The sequence below is a fragment of the Alosa pseudoharengus genome, unplaced genomic scaffold, assembly GCF_046254945.1.
Source record: "Alosa pseudoharengus isolate Yale_2024_CS ecotype anadromous, Long Island Sound unplaced genomic scaffold, YU_APseudo_1.1 YU_APseudo_1.1_scf_1, whole genome shotgun sequence".
NCBI lineage: Eukaryota > Metazoa > Chordata > Actinopteri > Clupeiformes > Clupeidae > Alosa > Alosa pseudoharengus.
This window is the reverse complement of record NW_027468564.1, coordinates 45,186,354-45,204,827: the sequence shown is the minus strand read 5'-3', so window position 1 is coordinate 45,204,827 and position 18,474 is coordinate 45,186,354. Positions and strand designations below refer to the sequence as shown.

At 44.7% G+C, this 18,474-nt stretch overlaps 1 protein-coding gene across 1 annotated transcript in view; it reads left to right on the top strand.

Moving 5' to 3' along the window:
- The window catches only part of sorcs3a (sortilin related VPS10 domain containing receptor 3a), a 221,268-nt gene that overhangs the window by 118,339 nt on the left and 84,455 nt on the right, over positions 1-18,474 (top strand). The window contains exon 4 of the mRNA XM_076280316.1: positions 1,643-1,801. Within this exon, the coding sequence (XP_076136431.1) occupies positions 1,643-1,801 (159 nt within the window). The remainder of the gene's footprint in view (positions 1-1,642; positions 1,802-18,474) is intronic.

The following is an 18,474-nucleotide window of genomic DNA, read 5'->3' as shown; positions in this document are numbered from 1 at the left end:
CAAAATCAAAATCAGGCAGTAGACATGAGACTAGTTCTATATCAGTACTGTGTTTAAAGCTGCCAAATAAACACTGCTGTATGGATGCCATTTATTCTCTCTCTCTCTATCTCTCTCTTTCTCTCGTCATTGCCATCAGCTCTCCTCGATTCCGAGTCGCACAGGCTTGTAAAGCCAGCTGTTTCCAATAACACGCTCCTCATAACGCATTTGCGGATGTAATCCGCCAGGATCTGACTTTTTAATGCTGCATTTTAAATGCAAAGACTTGTCATCTGTACCACGGAGGATGAGATTAGTTATCGCTATACACGTTGTGGAAACCCTTGTGAGTCAATCGACAATCCCCCCCCCCCCCCTCAATTCCAGGGGAGGACACTCAAAGCGAATTGGAGTGGCCTTCCATTTTACACGAGAGACCCAGATGCTCGGCTTCCTCCCTCCACCTGCTGTAAGACGGACCTTGAGTTTAACCCTGAAATTTGATCACAATTACCCGTGCTGTGCTTCCTGTTACAGAGAGGGTTACGGGAGGGGGGCACTCTTGCACTACTGAACTCACCAGGGTTCAGCACCATCAGGAGGGGTGAAGGGAGGGGAGATGGGGGGGGGGGGGTTGTGTCTGTTGTGGTGGTTTGTGGTGGTGGTTGTCTGTGGTGGTGGTTTGTGGTGGTGGTGGTGATTGTGGTGGTGGTGGTCTGTGGTAGTTGTGGTGGTCTGTGGTTGTGGTGGTGGTGGTCTGTGGTAGTTGTGGTGGTCTGAAGTGGTGATTGTGGTGGTGGTCTGTGGTGGTTGTGGTGGTCTGTGGTTGTGGTTGTGGTGGTGGTGGTGATTGTGGTGGTCTGTGGTGGTGATTGTGGTGGTCTGTAGTGGTGATTGTGGTGGTGGTCTGTGGTGGTTGTGGTGGTCTGTGGTGGTGATTGTGGTGGTGGTGGTGATTGTGGTGGTCTGTGGTGGTGATTGTGGTGGTGGTCTGTGGTAGTTGTGGTGGTCTGTGGTTGTGGTGGTGGTCTGTGGTTGTGGTTGTGGTGGTGGTGGTCTGTGGTGGTGATTGTGGTGGTCTGTGGTGGTGATTGTGGTGGTCTGTAGTGGTGATTGTGGTGGTGGTCTGTGGTGGTTGTGGTGGTCTGTGGTGGTGGTGGCGGTGGTCTGTTCGAGTCCGAGTCCGACCCGGGTCAAATTCCCGATCCCACCCCATATCTCTCTCCCACTCGCTTCATGTCACTCTCTTCAATGTCCTGTCTAAAATGAAGGCAAAAAGCCAAGCCAGAAAAAAAAATACTTTAAAAAGAAGAAAGAAAAGAGTGTTTTTGGAAAGGAGCGCCCGTGGCTCATCTCATTAAAAAAGGCGAAGTGTTATCCTGAGAAGGTGAGGTTGTTGTGGGGGACAGAGAGAGAGAGAGAGAGCTCTGTGTGAACTCGTTGCACAAGTCTCTCCCTAAAACCATGGAAACAATAGCAGACTTTTGTATGAGTTTGGAGGCTAATGGCTGAAATAAAAATAAGCCAAACCTGATTTATTTCCCCTCTCTCTTCTAAAGCGCTTTGTTATTCTCTCAAGCAATTCAATGACCTCTTATTCCGATCTCTCTCTCTCTCTTTCTCCTTTTCTCTCTCTCTCTCATCTCCGTGGGTATTCTAGATAATGGTGTTGACCGATCCGGAGTTTGAGAGCAGCGTACTCATCAGCTCGGACGAGGGGGCCAGCTACCAGAAGTACCGCCTGAGCTTCTACGTCCTCAGCCTGCTCTTCCACCCTGCGCAGGAGGACTGGGCCTTGGCCTACAGCCACGAGCAGAAGGTGAGAGACCCCCATGGAGCCGGCCGGCGCACACAGATTAGCCTCCTTTCAATTAAGACCACTTACTCACTCACACACTCACTCACTTACTTACACTAACACACACACACACACACACACACACACACACACACTTACCCCCTCAAAGGTCTTCTTCTGGCACGGAATTGAAAGACCCAGAGTGGTTCTGAGTGGAGGCTTTTCTCAGAGGATGGAACTTTGTTTGGTAATGAGGTGTATGACGCACGTTTTCTGGAGCAGTACACATCGTTTAAATACATTTTCTTTTCCAAGAATTTCTAAAAAAACAAACAAAAAACAGAACAGTGTATCATGTGACATGTGTACCGTATGTTATGACTCAATTAATATGGCAGTGGTCGGTTGAATGGCACTTGACAATGTTCTGTTGAATGTCGACTTGAAAAGAAATCTTAAAAAAAAAAAAAAAAAAAGCTTCCCACAGGTGACTGATTTCTTTTCTGAGGTTGAAGAGGGAACGTTCACTCTCATGTTCACTGAACATTCACAGTACAGCCAATTTCCATGGGTCACTTCAAGTACAAAAAGTTCCTAGGACTTAAAAACTGAATCACTAAGCAGTAGCATTGCAGCATTAAGTTGTACGTACTGTATAAGCCAACAAGAAAGGCTGTGGAGCCCTTTGCTGCATATCAGTCCCTTTAAGAAAATCCACACGCGTGCCCCTTGAAGTCCTTGTCTGTCCACATCAGGCCTGTCATAGCGTTGCATCATGCACTTGTGACTTCAGCCGTTTGGCTTTGTGCGGTGAGTGACAGCTTCAGCCGACCTTTAGCACCTCCCTTATGCCCCGTCTCCCCTCTCATGCCCATCCCCCACGCATGACCTTTGCCCCCTGCGGCTGGAGACACCCACGAGCAGCAGCAGCAGCGGTGGTGGCAGTGGCGATGGCGATGGCGATGGCGGCGGTAGCAACTTCTGCACGCTGGTCACATCCCACCTGGAGAGTGACGGTTCTGGGTAGGGGACCCCGATGTAGTGCTGACCCCCCAATCTGCCTGTCACGGAGATGGATGGACAGATGGCTTGTGGTGTGTGTGTGTGGTGTGTGTGTGTGTGAGTGTGAGTGTGAGTCTGTGTCTGTGTGCAGGGGTGTGTGTGTGTGTGAGTGTGAGTCTGTGTCTGTGTGCAGGGGTGTGTGTGTGTGTGTGTGTGTGTGTGTGTGTCTGTGTGTGTGTGAGAGAGAGTGTGTCTGTGTGCAGGTGTGTGTGACCTCTTCTAAGGGATGCTTCACAGGAGCTTTTGATACCCTTTCCAACCTCTCTTCCACCGCCTTCGCACTATCCTTGCTCCTGGCACTGAGAATATATCAGAGACCGAGCTGATACTGTCATGTGGAAGTGTGTGTGTGTGTGTGTGTGTGTGTGTGTGTGTGTGTGGAGAAAGAGAGAGAGTCACTTGCAAGGCCCCCCGTGGGGAGTCGCCCCTGACATCAGGCTGCCGACAATCCATTACAGGAGCTAAGCCGGAGCTCAGGCGAGCTTTGGGGCCAGTGACTCTACCGATCCTGCCCTGGAGGATTTCACCATCTGGTGAAAGATCCACTGGGAATAGGACCTTCCTCATGAAGAGCACAGACTCTTCCTATAATATTCCTTGTCATTATTTTAATGTTATAGTATTTCAGAATTGCAGTCGTTATGCTGTAGACTTATACTGTACACTAAAGAGAGTCAACGGTAAGGAACGTGATGGGGAAGACATTAAAGTTATGGAAAGAGTGGCCGAACCGAAATAGTCAGACAAAGTACAGTCATGATAAATGTATGCTCTTTATTTCCCTGTCTGCCTATTCTCTCTCTCTCTCTCTCTTTCTCTCTCACTCTCTCTCTCTTTCTCTGTGCATTTTGACAAAATTTGGTTGCTGAGCAACGCTGTGAGGTAAGTCGTGACTTGTCATCTAGGTGCCGGTCTGATCTTTAGTCTAGCAGAGTGGGCGGATTTCACCCTCTGAGTTCTTCTAAAACAACCCAAAAGGAGTTTTAATTACACCCCAATTAATCCTGTGACATTATTTCAAAACCAAGTAAATTCACAGCCGTCAGCTCAGTAGAGATATATTACCCCAAGTAAGACAGAGCAGACAAACAAAAAGAGCATGACCTCTCCTAAATAATCACTGTAATAATAGCTTTTGGAGAAGGGTCCTCTGACAGGATGAAGTTAGAGCAAACAAACAAACAATGAATATGAACTCCCCAGTCCTAATAACGAAAGCAAAAGTGCACAGCGTTCAGCGTGGGTTGTCTATGCCTTTCGACACCCCCACAAAAGTTCACCCTCCCCTGGTTCTTCATTTGTCTGCTCCCTGTCTGTCTCTCTCTCTCTCTCTCTCTCTCTCTCTCATTCTACTATTTTTCTCTCCGCTCCGAGCGGCCCTACACTACCCTATCCAGGTCAGCGCGTGTCTGGAGGAATCCACCGTTATTTCGAGCGATGAATCACGGGGGTGACCTCGCGCAACCCCAGCCAGCCTTGGCCGTGTTTTGTGGACGCTCAGCAGCAGCGAGGTGTCATCACTCATTTGCTTCATCGCCCGAGCTCTCGGACCCCTATTGCATGCTACAGTGAAGGATGGCGGCAGCCACAGCAATGGAAGGATACAGTTCGGTAGTAATAGGTTGGACAGTTATCAAGGACAGTTATCAAGGAAGGTAGAAGATAAGACAAAAAAGCAAGTATGTGTATATTTATATATATATATATATAGCTCTGGAAATTAAGAGACCACTGCACATTTGAGTGACATTCAAATGAGTTGACAGTCATATTCAAATTTGCAGTGGTCTCTTAATTTTGAATATGACCATGAACTCATTTGAATGTCACTCAGCAACCGAAGGATGACATCAGAATACATAGAATACAGTGTATACATACAAGTTAATTATTTCAAAGAGTACCTGAAGGGGTAGTATATGCACTATTCTCAATTAAATATAGGGTTGAAAGGATTTCTAAATCATAGTATTCTTTGTCGGAATTGGGGTTGTATATATATATATATATATATATATATATATATATATATATATATATATATATATATATATATATATATATATACATACTTGCTTTTTTGTCTTATCTTCTATTTTGCTTTTCCTTGATAACTGTCCAGAGTACCTGAAGGGTGGTATAAAGTAGGATAGTGTCTCAAGAGGCCTTGCTTCATGGTCATTTGACTGGCAATTAGGGTAACTTGACTGGGAGGCTCTGACTAAACAGAGACAGCCTCAGATGTGGAAAGAGCCTCAGGTCACAGAGTTATTCATGGGTGAAATGGTAAAGAAATGTTAAATAGATAAAGAGGTACTGCAGATAACTGAGCCTTTTCCGTTCCTCTGTTCGGTTTTGGAGGACATTTTAATGACGTTGGCTTTCGGTCTGAGCTGTCTGTCTGATGTTGAGGTTGCCATCTCCACGGAGACATTGAACGACAAAAACACCATGCTCCAGGCTTCAGGGGGAAAAAGTGAAAATTGAGTATTAACTATTAACTATCGACAGTGATTTTCAAAAGGAGTATGGAATAAATAATGTTACCGTACTGAGTGGTCTTTGATGATACCCACACACATACTTGTCCATGTACACCATGTGTCTATTATTTTTGATTCCTTCTGTTCTTTTACTCTTTCTCTTACTCTTCCCTCAGATTCACTCACTCTGTTCCCTCATGATATTTCATCCTGAACGCCACACAAAATCAAATGGGAAAACACCCCCCGCCCCCCTCCCCACCCACTGCGTCCAAGCTATGCAAGCTATGCACTGGTAATTGTTCAAACGCCATGGGACTCTCTTCTATCCAAGACTCAACCCCCCCCCCCAACCCCACCACCCCCCACCCCTTCAAAAGTGCCTTTTCGTAAGATGACGGGCACCCATCATCACATCAGAGAGTCTCTTGACTGTCCGTCCAGTGGGAATCAAAGACAGAAGCGTGTATCATCTACCGTTTACAATGGACAGCGATTGCGGACATTCTCTGTATACAGTACATTTGCCGTTCGTTTCACTGTAGATCTGAACCAATTTGGCAGACTGCAGATAACTGAGCCTTTTCCGTTCCTCTGTTCGGTTTTAGAGGAGATTTTTATGGCTTCGGCGTTCGGTCTGAGCTCTCTGTCTGAGATTGAGGTTGTCATCTCCATGGAGACATTGAACGACAAAAACACCATACTCCAGGCTTCAGGGGGAAAAAAGTGAAAATTGAGTATCAAATATCGATCGTGATTTTCAAAAGGAATATGGAATAAATAACATTACCGTAACGAGTGGTCTTTGATAATACCCTCACACATAGTCGTCCATGTAGGACATTAAAAATAATGTGTCTATTATTTTTGATCTGTTCATTCTGTCTGCCTGGGGCCCATGATACAGAGCAGCACCTCACATCATGTGTCAGCCTTTCTGACCTCATATACAGTACCACGTGTAGTCTGAAAATGCAGCTGTAAAAAGATAGATAAATGGATAGATATATACTGTAGATAGATAGATACAGCAAATAGATAGATAGATAGATAGATAAATAGATAGATAGATAGATAAATAGAAGGCTGTTTAGCCTTCATGTGTATATTATGCGCCATACAACTCCATGAGGCATATGTGTCAGAACCTGTCTAAAATCGTTACAGTTGAGTGACAGCAGCCGGTTACTGTGGAGCCATCCTGCACGGCCTGATTGATCAAGCTCCCTTCAATTTACTGCCGCTGCATCCATCTTACACCCCATGTGACTAACATAACTTTGTTCCCCACCACGTTAACACATACACACACACACACACACTCAAACTGACACTCACTCTCTCACACACACAAGCGCACACACACACACGCTCACACTGACACTCACTCACACACACACACACACACACACAATGAAAAGCCAATAATGTGTCTGTCAGGGCCACCCTCCCTTTTCATCGACTGCGCTGCACGCGTGGCAACACCTGTCGAGTCCTCATATGGAAAATGTCAACACGCAACGCTCCCCATTCATCAGACGGGGGCCACTGCGGCGCACTCCCTGATGGGCGAGACTTAGACGAGATGCTTTTAAACGACCGCATCCCATTTCTCCCCCTTCTTTCTACTGTGTGCGCTATTCATTTCGAGACGCTGGGCATATGCAGGCACTTGTGCGGTCATTAGGACGGGAGGGGATTGGCCTGTAATCAGACTTTTGGCGAAGTAGGAGACGGGAGGGGGGCGGCTTTGAGACGTCAATTTGGACAGCTCGGGAGTTTTGTCAGTCTTGCTGTATAGTGTGTGGTGCTTGTGGACGCGTTTTCTTAAATATTCACTGCAGAATTTCTGATTGGCAACCATGACTGAGAGCTCTCTCTCCCTCTCTCTCTCTCTCTTTTATCTTTCAGAACAATCACAGCAGCCATGGAATGAAACAATGGAAATCTTTAACAGATTGCTCTATCTGCTGCACATAGAATGTTCGACCGCACTTGCTGCCTCGCTCCCCAGTTAGATATCTTAAAAGGCAGCAGTTTTACCCGTTTCGAACACACCCCATGTGTCACATTGCCACTTGTGTTGTTCCGTTCTGATTGGTCTACAGAGACACAGAAAATCACACATTTGAAATCCTCCGATGATAGCATGTTGGAGAGGGAAATAATGTTTTGGTTTCACAATCATGTAAATATCGATGGTTCCCATGGCTGATTGACCATTACTTGTCTGGCAGATTGATTCAGATTCACAGTGAAACGAACGGCAAATGTACTGTATGCAATATACAGAATGTCCGCAATCGTGGTCCATTGCAAACAGTAGACGATACTCACTTCTGTCTTTGACTTCCACCCGACGGACACTAGAGAGACTCTCTGATGTGATGATGGGTGCCCTCATCTTACAGAAAGGCACTTGTAAAAGGGTGTGTGTGTGTGTGTGGGGGGGGGGGGTGGAAGTCTCGGATACTGTAGAAGAGAGAGTCCCGTGGCGTTTGAACAATTACCAGCACATAGCTTGGACGCAGTGGGTGTTTTCCGATTTGATTTTGTGCGGTGTTCAGGATGAAATATCATGAGGGAACAGAGTGAGTGAATCAGAGGTAAGAATTATGGGCCAGACTCAGAGGACTGGGCACGCACCAAAGCAGATGGACAAGAGAGAGCTTTTTGTTACCATGTAACAGTAGCTACAGTATATATTGTTTCTGTTGACAAAACAGCAGATGGAGCAAGACTACAGAAGTGAAGTGTCGAGTGTGAGGGTATCACACACACACATACATAAAAGAGCATTCACAAAAGATGGAAAGAAATACAAAAATATTTAAAAAAATATTTTCTATTGACAGAATGCTTGGTATCCTTATTTATTTAATTTGTAAAATGAAAAAAAAATTAAAATTAAATCACACACAACATGACTGTCAAAAACCTCTTCTATCCGCTTGAGTTGGTATGGAATTGACTTTAATATACCCTTGTGACTTAGTTGAATTCTATTGGAGTTGAGTGGTGCTGTTTGGAATTCAGACCTGTCTCTATAGGCTGTGATATTTCTCCTCTGTAGTGTAACCTTTCACATGCTCTGTGTTTTTTTACTTGGCCACAGATCTTAAAGGTGGGAGCTGCCAGTTACCCTATGTCCTTGTGCATAGCAACTGTCAGATCTCCCTCTCTCTTTCTTTCTTTCTCTCTCTCCCTCACTCTCTGTCTGTCTCTCTCCCTCCCTCTTTCTCTCTCTCTGAATGGACTACTCTAAGAGACGAGTGATGTGAGAGATGTATTGAATCAAAATAATAGTAAATGCAGGTTACAGGGTAAATCGCAAATCGTGATTTCTACCCCTAAACTTTGACCATGGCTCTCTCCATCTTCCTAGTATTGCACCCATAGACATAATATACATAGACGCCGCATCGACCGCTACTCCCTACTAGCGCTGACGAGACGTGGGGCCGCCATCATGGATCGGTCATCCACTCCACTCAGTGTAATCTCTTTGGCTGGTGCAATGAGCTGTCAGCGCATTAAATTAGTCATACCTCACTGAATACCGAACAGATTTTCACACGTTTTTTTTTGTTGTAAAGGTCATACATGTAGCTATGATACAGGCCACATTGTTCGAAAATACAAAATACAACCAATAGTACGGTAATGTTAAATCTTACTTGTGAAAAGTAAATCCCTCGAGTATGGTCCGCCGATTTGAGCAGGAACATGCTGCACAGTGCTGTCATCTTGTGTTTTTTGCTTCAACGCAACGAGGAGTATGTCCGGTCCAAGATGGCGGCCGCATTTCTTGTTTCCAGCAGCCAATGCGGCGTCTATGTATATTATGTCTATGATTGCACCTATTGTCACTTCATTCAAATATTTTCTTTCAGACAATCAGTGTTCGCCTAGAAATCTAGACGCACCCTAGCGGCAGCAAATGTAATTTCCAGTCAGGGTAGTCTAGCAACTCTCTGTTGGCTTGCGAGCTGGAAAAAACAAACTTCTGTCAGGCCAATCACATCGTGTATAGTCGGTGGACGGGCTTAGCATAATGACGGCAGAGTTGCGATGGTTACGCGTGAATTCCCTGCTACTTGAAAACAAAGAAGATGGATGCTGCTGCTGGCGAACAGCGCGACTCGAATTAAGCTTTTGGCAAGCAAAACGTTTGCAAAAGTTTTATCAACTAGCCAACTGGCTCCGCTGGTGGGAAAACGCATGGGACTCATGAGTTGTTAAGGTTATTCTATTGCAATTTGAAAGACAACCGTTTATCCCGCCCCTCGGATTGAACACTGCCAATGGTGAGTTCCCAGACCCTACATCTTGATGTGAGTCTGGCTCATCAGGCTAAATCAGTGTTTCTTTTTGTCCAAAAAATAACCCCCCCTCCCGGAGATTATTCTGTCTCGCCTCTGAAATATGACAGAGTAAATAGAACCCATTTGAGCTTTTGCTTATGCCCGTGAGCTAAGCCTGCACTGACGACGACCTGACACATTCCAATTTGTTCCTCCTTTATGTCCTTCCTTCTGTTTTATGTTTTTTCTCTCTCTCTCTCTCTCTGTCTTTTGCCTCTGTACGTGTCTGTTCCTGCGTGTGAAGACAAGGCTGACATTTACTTTTTCAAAGCCGGGATCGGCCGCATGTCACTTGGTGTCCACTTGGCGTGTCTTCGGAGTTGTCGAAAAATGAGGACTTTTTGACGGGTTTTCTCTTGGTACGGGGTTGGAGTAGGGTAGGGTAGGGTGGGTGGAGGGTGGAAGGGGTTTCTGCTCACCAGGTCTGCTCACCTGCTCAGTAAGATTGCTACCCTCTCCAGTGTGAAGTATAAAAGAAACACACACACACGCACACTCATGCAGGTGAAGGCAGGGAGTGATTGCACATGACAGCAAGGGTCAGAGAGAAAAGTGGGGAAAGAGAGAGTCGATGTGTATTTATCTGTGTTTGAAGTTGCAGACAAGGAGTATTGGTTTCTCCTTAATCTCTGTGGGACAGATGGGATTGCTTTTGCTGCAAAAGCCGTCCTTGCAGACAGAGACGCCTGAGACTCCCTGTTCAAGTTTATTTACCTAAGTGTCAATTACAGTTTTTGGTCAGCAGGTTTTTTAGTGAGGCTGAACCAATGGAAAGGATTGCAGGTGACAAGTTGTGTTGTGTTGTTGTTGTGTTGTTCCCCGGGTCCTATGTTCCCCGCTTTGTATGGGACCGGGGAACATAGTACCCTAACCCTAGCCCAACCTGTTGTGGTGCTGTGGCGCACAACTCAGCCTCTGAGCACCTCAGCATCTTAGCAAGAGCAGCTAAATCTTACCAGTGACTTTTGAGCGTTTGTGATGGTTGAGTTTGTCTGTTAGTCAGTATTAAAACAATCTTATCACTTAGCAACAATGACAAAAAACAAACATTAGCTTAGCATTCTTGACATGGGAAGGACTTTGGTAGCCTATCAAATCTAGAAGAAACTAGAAAGATCTAGCTATGACAGTAAGTTCATAAAAGCTGTTTAAACAGTTCATTTTTTTGCGGAATCTTTGAGTAAATACCTGACGTGTTTGTAAGACACCTATACGCAATTATATGTCAAAGAACACAATGAATCTTTCTGGCTTTTATTTACAATATCCTTCACCCTGTTTGTGTAGGCTCTGTTGCTTTGTTGTAGGTTCTGTTGACGTCATAAAAGTAATAGAACTGGAACATTCCTTTGAAATAGGAATATCCTTTAGTATTTTAGTACCCTGGAAACTTCAGAGTTCTCGCAAGAGCACAATTTGAATTGTCTCTGCGAGACACTCTGGCAGTGAGTAACGATGCACGTTACTTTTGCCACTTGTATCACGGGGAGCCAATCACATCGGTGTATCTGCCGGTATCTGAGGCGAGCTAAACAGATGAAAGTCGTAGTGTTATCCAATTGCGTCGAAGTCCGGAATCAGTCAGTAAACATTGGTCGTATTGTGTTATCCAATTGCGTGCAGTGAGATTTTCAAATGCACGCTTGGTGCCGCCTTTCGAGTTGGCCCATTACATTATTCGTGGCCAGACCCTTAATCTTTCTACATTACCAGGGTCTGAAATCTCCAGGCTAGTATTTTAGTGCTAAGGGAAAAAAAAAGCTGTAAAGTGCAACTTGACTTCACTTTGACACTGCATGCATGGGATGTAAAATATTAAAAGCCTTCTACTTGCTTGGTAGTCAGCGCACAATAATCATGTTGGACAGCCCTTAAGCTTGATATCAGAAAAGAAAATCCCCAACAGAACGAGCGTCACCACTTCTCCGAAATCATCCTCATTGTGTGCGCTGAGTGAATGTGGGGCAGACTGTATTGATTACTGTATTTTTAGCGCCTCAATCATACGGCTTGGACACAGAATAAGGTGTTTTTGCACCTAACAGCGAATAGCATTCAGCCATTTTAATGTAAAGCAGAGCCTTTATTATTAGAACAGGTAACAATCAGCATCGATCATCGATCATCGATCATCGGAGCCACAGGACTAAATGCTGTTGGATGTGGGGACGCATGTGTTGGATGTGGTGTGTTATAGTTCCAATGACACATTGAATTGTTAAAAAATGTGAAATGGGTTGGTAAGGTAGATGGGGGCAGCCGTGGCCTACTTGTTAGCGCTTCGGACTTGCCGGGTTGCCGGTTAGAGCCCCGACCAGTAGGCACGGCTGAAGTGCCCTTGAGCAAGGCACCTAACCCCTCACTGCTCCCCGAGCGCTGCTGTGGTTGCAGGCAGCCGGGATTAGTTCACTGTGTGCTGAGTGTGTTTCACTAATTCACGAATTGGGATAAATGCAGAGACCAAATTTCCCTCACAGGATCAAAAGAGTATATATACTTACTTATACTTAGATAGATAAAGGTAAGTAGATGAGGAGTATATATATGTATATGTATAAATATATATGATACATCAAAGATTGGTACTGAGTGGCAGTATTGAAACTATTGGTTGTAGAGCAGAGTAGTGGGTATATGCAGCATGCTGATCGAGTTACTATTAACATGCCTGGACAACATTTTACAGCATTTCCATTTCAAAAAGGTCTCAGCGAAACACAGCACACAGTAATTGGGTTCACATCCTTTGGTTTTTAATGTGTTTCCGCTGCTCCGCAGAACCCCCGAGGTAAATCCAGCTCGGGCGGGTTTGGAGTGGGTCCACCTCTCCACCGCACCCCTGCCCCGCAACATTAGGAGTGGTTTCAGGACAACAAAAGTCATTTACTAATTGGGGTGTGAAATCGCAGGGATTTCAAACCATTAGGAAATGCCATAGCACAAAGAAGGAAAGGATCAAAGATTTATAGTTTAAAGAAGTGCTGTGCTGCCAGTAAGGAGAAGAAAAAAAAAACCTGGATGTAATTTTCATCACTTCTCTCCACTGCCCCCCTCGACTACCACCTCCCCCACCATGTTCTCTCTCTCTCTCTCTCTCTCTCTCTCTCTCTCTCTCTCTCTCTCTCTCTCTCTCTCTCTCTCTCTCTCTCTCTCTCTCTACATCCTTCCACCTTCTTCTGCCTCACATCCCTCCACTGTCCCTCAACAATTCACTCTAATGACGGTGACTTGCCCAGAACATCATAAATCTCAGCCCCTAGTGAAAGTGACTGTCTCATCAACCAGGTGCCGCGCTAGGCAACCGCCAGTGCCAGCGCTCGACACTGCCCCGTGGGCACCTGTTCAAATGCAATCTGCACCTCCCGATCACCTAGTGCCTGTTCATCATATGCATGTTTCTTAACGATGACCCTGATGCTCGCATGTGTGTTCGTTACTGCTGGCGTTGTTGTTGTCTCTGCTGGTAGCCGAGAGTTAGTTTGATTATCCGCGGCGCATGACGGATGGTGACGAGTGAGCTGAGCTGACAGGGCTCCTTTCGACTCCCTGCCTTAATTCGGTTTGCCTCGTGCCAAGAGGCCCGTGTTTTCCACGAAATGTAGCAGCAGGACTCGTTTTTTTTTTTTTTTTTTACCTCCTCGACTGATGCAGGTGTCACCTTGATGATGGGAATAAGGTTACTGGGGAGAGAGCTTCCTGTCGGTGGAGTCAGCAGAGCTCGGAATGTCTTTAACATTTAGCCGCGCTCGTCAAATTCCGGCCATAAAACGCCTGTAGTATTAGACTGGAGAAAAGGCTTTGTAATATTAGCGCCGCTCTCAGCGTAAGCTCTTTATATTACTTCTTTTTTTTTTTGGCTTTAAAACTTCTCGTTCATCGAATAGGACTAGTTTCCTCGATAAGGTTTCAGTCAGACAGAACTTTGAGAGATGCAACTCTCCACTTAGTACAAATTGTGGGGGAGAAGAAAGAAAAAAAAGCTCTCTGACAAAACAAGGTCACCCCCAGACATTTTTCGAACAGTGAAGTGTATCGAGAAGCTTAACAGTCAAGGAGAGCGTGTCAGCAGCACCCAGAGCTGAGGGAGCCCCTACGAAGCCGAGGGAGATATATGAGCCGATAGTTATTCATAGACCAGCTGTAATCGAGTGCAGACTTGTGGAAAGCGCTTGAAGGGCATCATAGGAAGGGAGCAGAACACTCTGGAGGAGTTAGTTTCTCGAGGTTTCGTGTAGGCCATACAGAACAGGTGCTCCCACACCTGGCTTAGTTCACCTCGCCTGTCGCTTGAGAGATTAAGGGTATTAACTGTCTGGGGAGGCAGTCTGGGAAATGGAATGCTCACTTGAGGGAGAAGAAGGGAGAAAAAAAGAAAAAAAAAAGAAAAAAAGCAAGTGGAGCAAAATCTCGCAACTACACCTGATCGACCGTGTGACGGGCGTGGCTGGGGGGCTCAGGAGAGGAATTTGGCCTCACCTCGCCCATTGTGTGGCTCACTTTTTTAATTAGCGTATAGTCACACTCCCCATTATGTTTCTTTTGTTACTCTTTTGTTTCGGTTTTTCGCCCCACTCTGTTTATGGTGGCATTTGACACATTCCAACCCTCTGTCAAGGAGCCAGAACAAAATGGAGCATGTATTTATTGTCACAATTCTGCTGCAAACCAGATCTCTAGAGAAGCCATGGAAAAAGAAAACCGAAAGCATTATTCTGAATGGTGTAGACGTTTTTGCTGCAATCGAGACGAGTCCCCACAGTCAATATGCAAAGCATTGTTCGACTTAATCCTTCCCTGCCTAATGATGCAAATATATGCGGGTAATTATTTCCGACACACAATGCTAACTGCTGTAAACCATGTCATGGGGTTAAGGGGTGTGTGTGGTTGTGTATTAGTTGGGGGGGCTGTTTGGTTGAGTGGTGGTTGGGGATTGGAGTGTTGGACAGCCCAGTCAGATACGTTGGGCGAGTAGAGACATGTTCTTGAGTGATTTCTTTCCAAACCGTTGACTTGATGTAAGGAACATTAGCATTTGTATTAGCGGTGGAGGTAATAGTAGTTGATGCGCCGCTGTCGGTGCGTTTGGCTTGGATCAGCCTGAGAACAGGAGAGGCACTCGTCCAGATTAGCCGCTTGTAATGCACTACGTGGCTAATAGCTCCACTGTCATCAGTGAATGCTAAATCCCTCGCACTTCGCTTACAGGATCAGCTGCTGTTGCCTAATCCCCCTGTGACATCTCTCTCTCCCTCTATTCCTCCACCCTCTCTCTCTCAGACACTTTCTTTTTTTTACTACATGCACCGTAGTATTCGTTCATTCTTACATTATCATCAAAATTCCCTCCGTAAGAAGTCTGTGCAGGTTATGTAAAGGTGTTAACTGAACTGAAGGGTCAGACTGTGTGTGTGTGTGTGTGTGTGTGTGTGTATGCGCGCGTGTGTGTGTGTGTCTGTGCGTGCGTGCGTGTGTTACATCTGTACTTTTTTCTCTCCAGGTGTTTAATGCTTGTACAGTATGACTGTACTTGTTAGAGGTGTGTGCATCCTGCACTGAATCCCTCTCGAGGATATGACCTCAGTAGAGTAGGTTCTGTTTGTGTGTGTGTATGTGTATGTGTGTGTGATCATACTGTAACTGTAACTGTTTCACACAAAATGCCAGTATTTTGTTGTCTTGTTTATTATGCAAGCAAAAAAACAGCATTAGAACACCGTGGCCCAGTGCATGGGCACTCTGATGATTGACAGCCGGTCGCTAGAATACATAGGTTTGTGTATTTGTGTGTGTGTGTGTGTATGTGTTTGTGTGTGTTTGTGTGTTATCTTAAATTAAGGTGAGATTGTGCAAAGATGTGTAGTTTTGTTTATATGTGTTATCGTGTATGTGTGTGTGTGTATGTGTGTATGTGGTGTGTGTGTGTGTGTGTGTGTGTGTGTGTGTGTATGTGGTGTGTGCGTGTGGCTGCTGCTGCTGCAGTGCATTTCTCAGCTGGCTGCTTCTCTCTCTCTTTCTCCCTTTATCCCTCCCTCTCTCTCTTCGTCCCTCCCTCTCCGTCTCTCTCTCCCTCTCCAGATGGCAGGTATCTTTAGTGCTGGTCCCCTCTCATCACCACTTCCCCGCTGCCAGGTCCATCCCATCACGCCTCACTGCGCCTATCTCTCTCCTCTCCTCCTCCTCCTCTCCTCCCCTCTTTTTCCTCCGACTCCTTTCTCCCTCTCTCCCCAGCCGCGACCCGTATCAGCTCCTAATCCGTGACACACTCTCCCCGTCAAAGCAGTGAGGGGCACCTATTAGCCCCCGCCAAATATTTATAAGCTCTAATAGTGTCGCGGGCCCTTTGTTTGCGTGTGGGCGCCGTATGTATTTTACATAATAATTACCCGCATAGCTAAGAGGGGAACAATGCCTGTCGTTACAATTAATTATTGAAATGAAAAATATTTGCTCAGTAATAAATGAAAAAAAATGACACCCCGGGGTGGATTTTTTGGTTATTTTTGGAGAGGTGGGGGGTAGAGTGTGTGTGTGTAATCAAATATTCATTTATTAATGGAAATCAACATGTTTAGAAGAGAAAATAGCCTTGTGAAAAATTGAGTCGTGCATAAACACACAAACACGAAAAACAGTCAACACCCACAACAAAACAGTAACACTTTACTTGAACCCAGTATTCATGACGCATTATAAACGCATTTATATAGATATATAAAATATTTATGCTCCTTCAAAATGACTCCCACAAGTGTGTAAGTATTAATACATAGTAACAACTGCACTATGATGTTTTAGTGTAAAACCTTAGAGCTTGAAGTGGTACAATACTTAAAGGGGAGATCCAGTGTAAAATGGATTTTGGACATGCTTAGCATGATAACGAGTTCGAACGTTCGTTGTGGAGCAAAAAAAAAAGCTAATCCGAAGCATTCTAAACTAGCCTGTTTTTAGCCGATGCTTCCAAAATGCTAACACTGGCAGTGGTCTGGCATTTCTCATGGTAAAAAGATTGCTAATTTTAAACCATTTATGAGACTCAAAGTAGCTCAACACTTCTTTGGTAGTATAATGAGGGTCCTAACGTATAAAACAAGGCATTGACAACTTTGTAAATGTACAGATAGTTGATTAAAAAGGACTATACGGACAATACCTTGAGTCGTTTGCCGGTTGACGCCATCTTGAAATTAAGTCCCTACAACATAGATCTCGTGTTTTGACGAAAGTAAATGGGAAGTAGCTACAAGTGTCGGGTTACTTTCAGCCTCGTAATGGTTTAAAATTGTCAATCTTTTTAGAAATGCCCTATCTCTACCAGTGCTAGCATTTTAAAAGCATAGGCTAAAAACAGAATAGTTCAGAATGCATCGGATTAGCGTTTTTTTCTCCCCAACGAATGTTCAAACTCGTTATCATGCTAAGCATATCCAAAATCCATTTCACACCGGATTTCCCCTTTAATAAAGTGTCTCTTCCCTCTTACGGGTAATAATGCCGCCGATGACGTCTTTGCCTTGTCAAATTAATGAACAACGTGGAGGCAAAGAACTCGTGAAGTTTCCTTGTCAAGTTCATCCATTCTGTATGTTTGGACACCTTGAAGGCCTTTTTCCTGCTTAAGGCCAATTTACACCATCTGTTTTTCAAAATGCGTATCAGTCACCTGCCTGTTGTCTGTCTATTTTCAGCGATATAATCAAATTAGAATCAATGTAGCAATTTACACCAGCAGTGCTGATCGCTCATATTACAGCCGACATGTTTTTAAGCTTCACTTCTGTTGTCAGACTATAAAGCCTACAATACAAAACTGAGAGAGGCTGTGCAAATTGACTAATTTGCGTTTTACTCACACCTACAGTACATCTTGCTTTGTTTATTATGGTTGTTAAAGTTACCATTTAAAGACAGTTGACATGGAACAGTGATTAAACTTTTTTTTTCTTCTTTTTTTTCTTTCATACTTTTTTTTTCTTTCATACTTTTTTTTCTTTCAATTATGTCTTATCTATAAACTATCTTGGTCTCGAGACCACTTTTACATGGTCTCGGTCTTGTCACAGTCTCGACCGTCTTTGGTCTTGGTCTTGTCTTGGTCTCGGATCCCTCGGTCTTGTCTTGGTCTCATTGTCTTGGTCTTGCGGTCTCGGGTCGACATAGTGGTCGGGAGATTTGCAACAAATATGTCCATGATACAAAACATAACATTCGATAATGCAACATAAAATTATTTCGCCTTTCACGCCCTTCAAATGCAACCTTTCAAATGCAACCAATCAATGACATACATGTATTTTGTTGTGATTAAGAAACTGGCGCTCATCCAATCAAAAGACGCGAGTGTAGCCAGCGCGAAACGTTAGGTTTACGTCGTAGCTGTCAGTCTCAGTCAGACCTAGTAATAATAATGTCAGCGAATTCCGCCATCCTTAAATTTGCATTCACGGAACATAAAGAAATTTGCAGTCCAGGGGCAAGAAAGAAGCATTCTGCAAAATGCAAGTTTTGCAAAGTCTCTCTCTCTCATCATTGTCATGCAATTGCTATAGCCTACATAGTTTATCTCACCCAGTCTACGAAAACATTTACAGTGAGTGAGCTCACAGTTACACACATTCATGACATGCTCTGTCTCTTGCATTGTTCTGTCTGTAGTTGAAATAATACCTTCTTAAATTTAATTTAAACTGGGACTGAATCTCTTACCCCAGCAGGGTTCTCAAGTCTCACGCAATGGGCCTGAGACACACGCAATTCAACAAGTTCACGCTCACACACCACA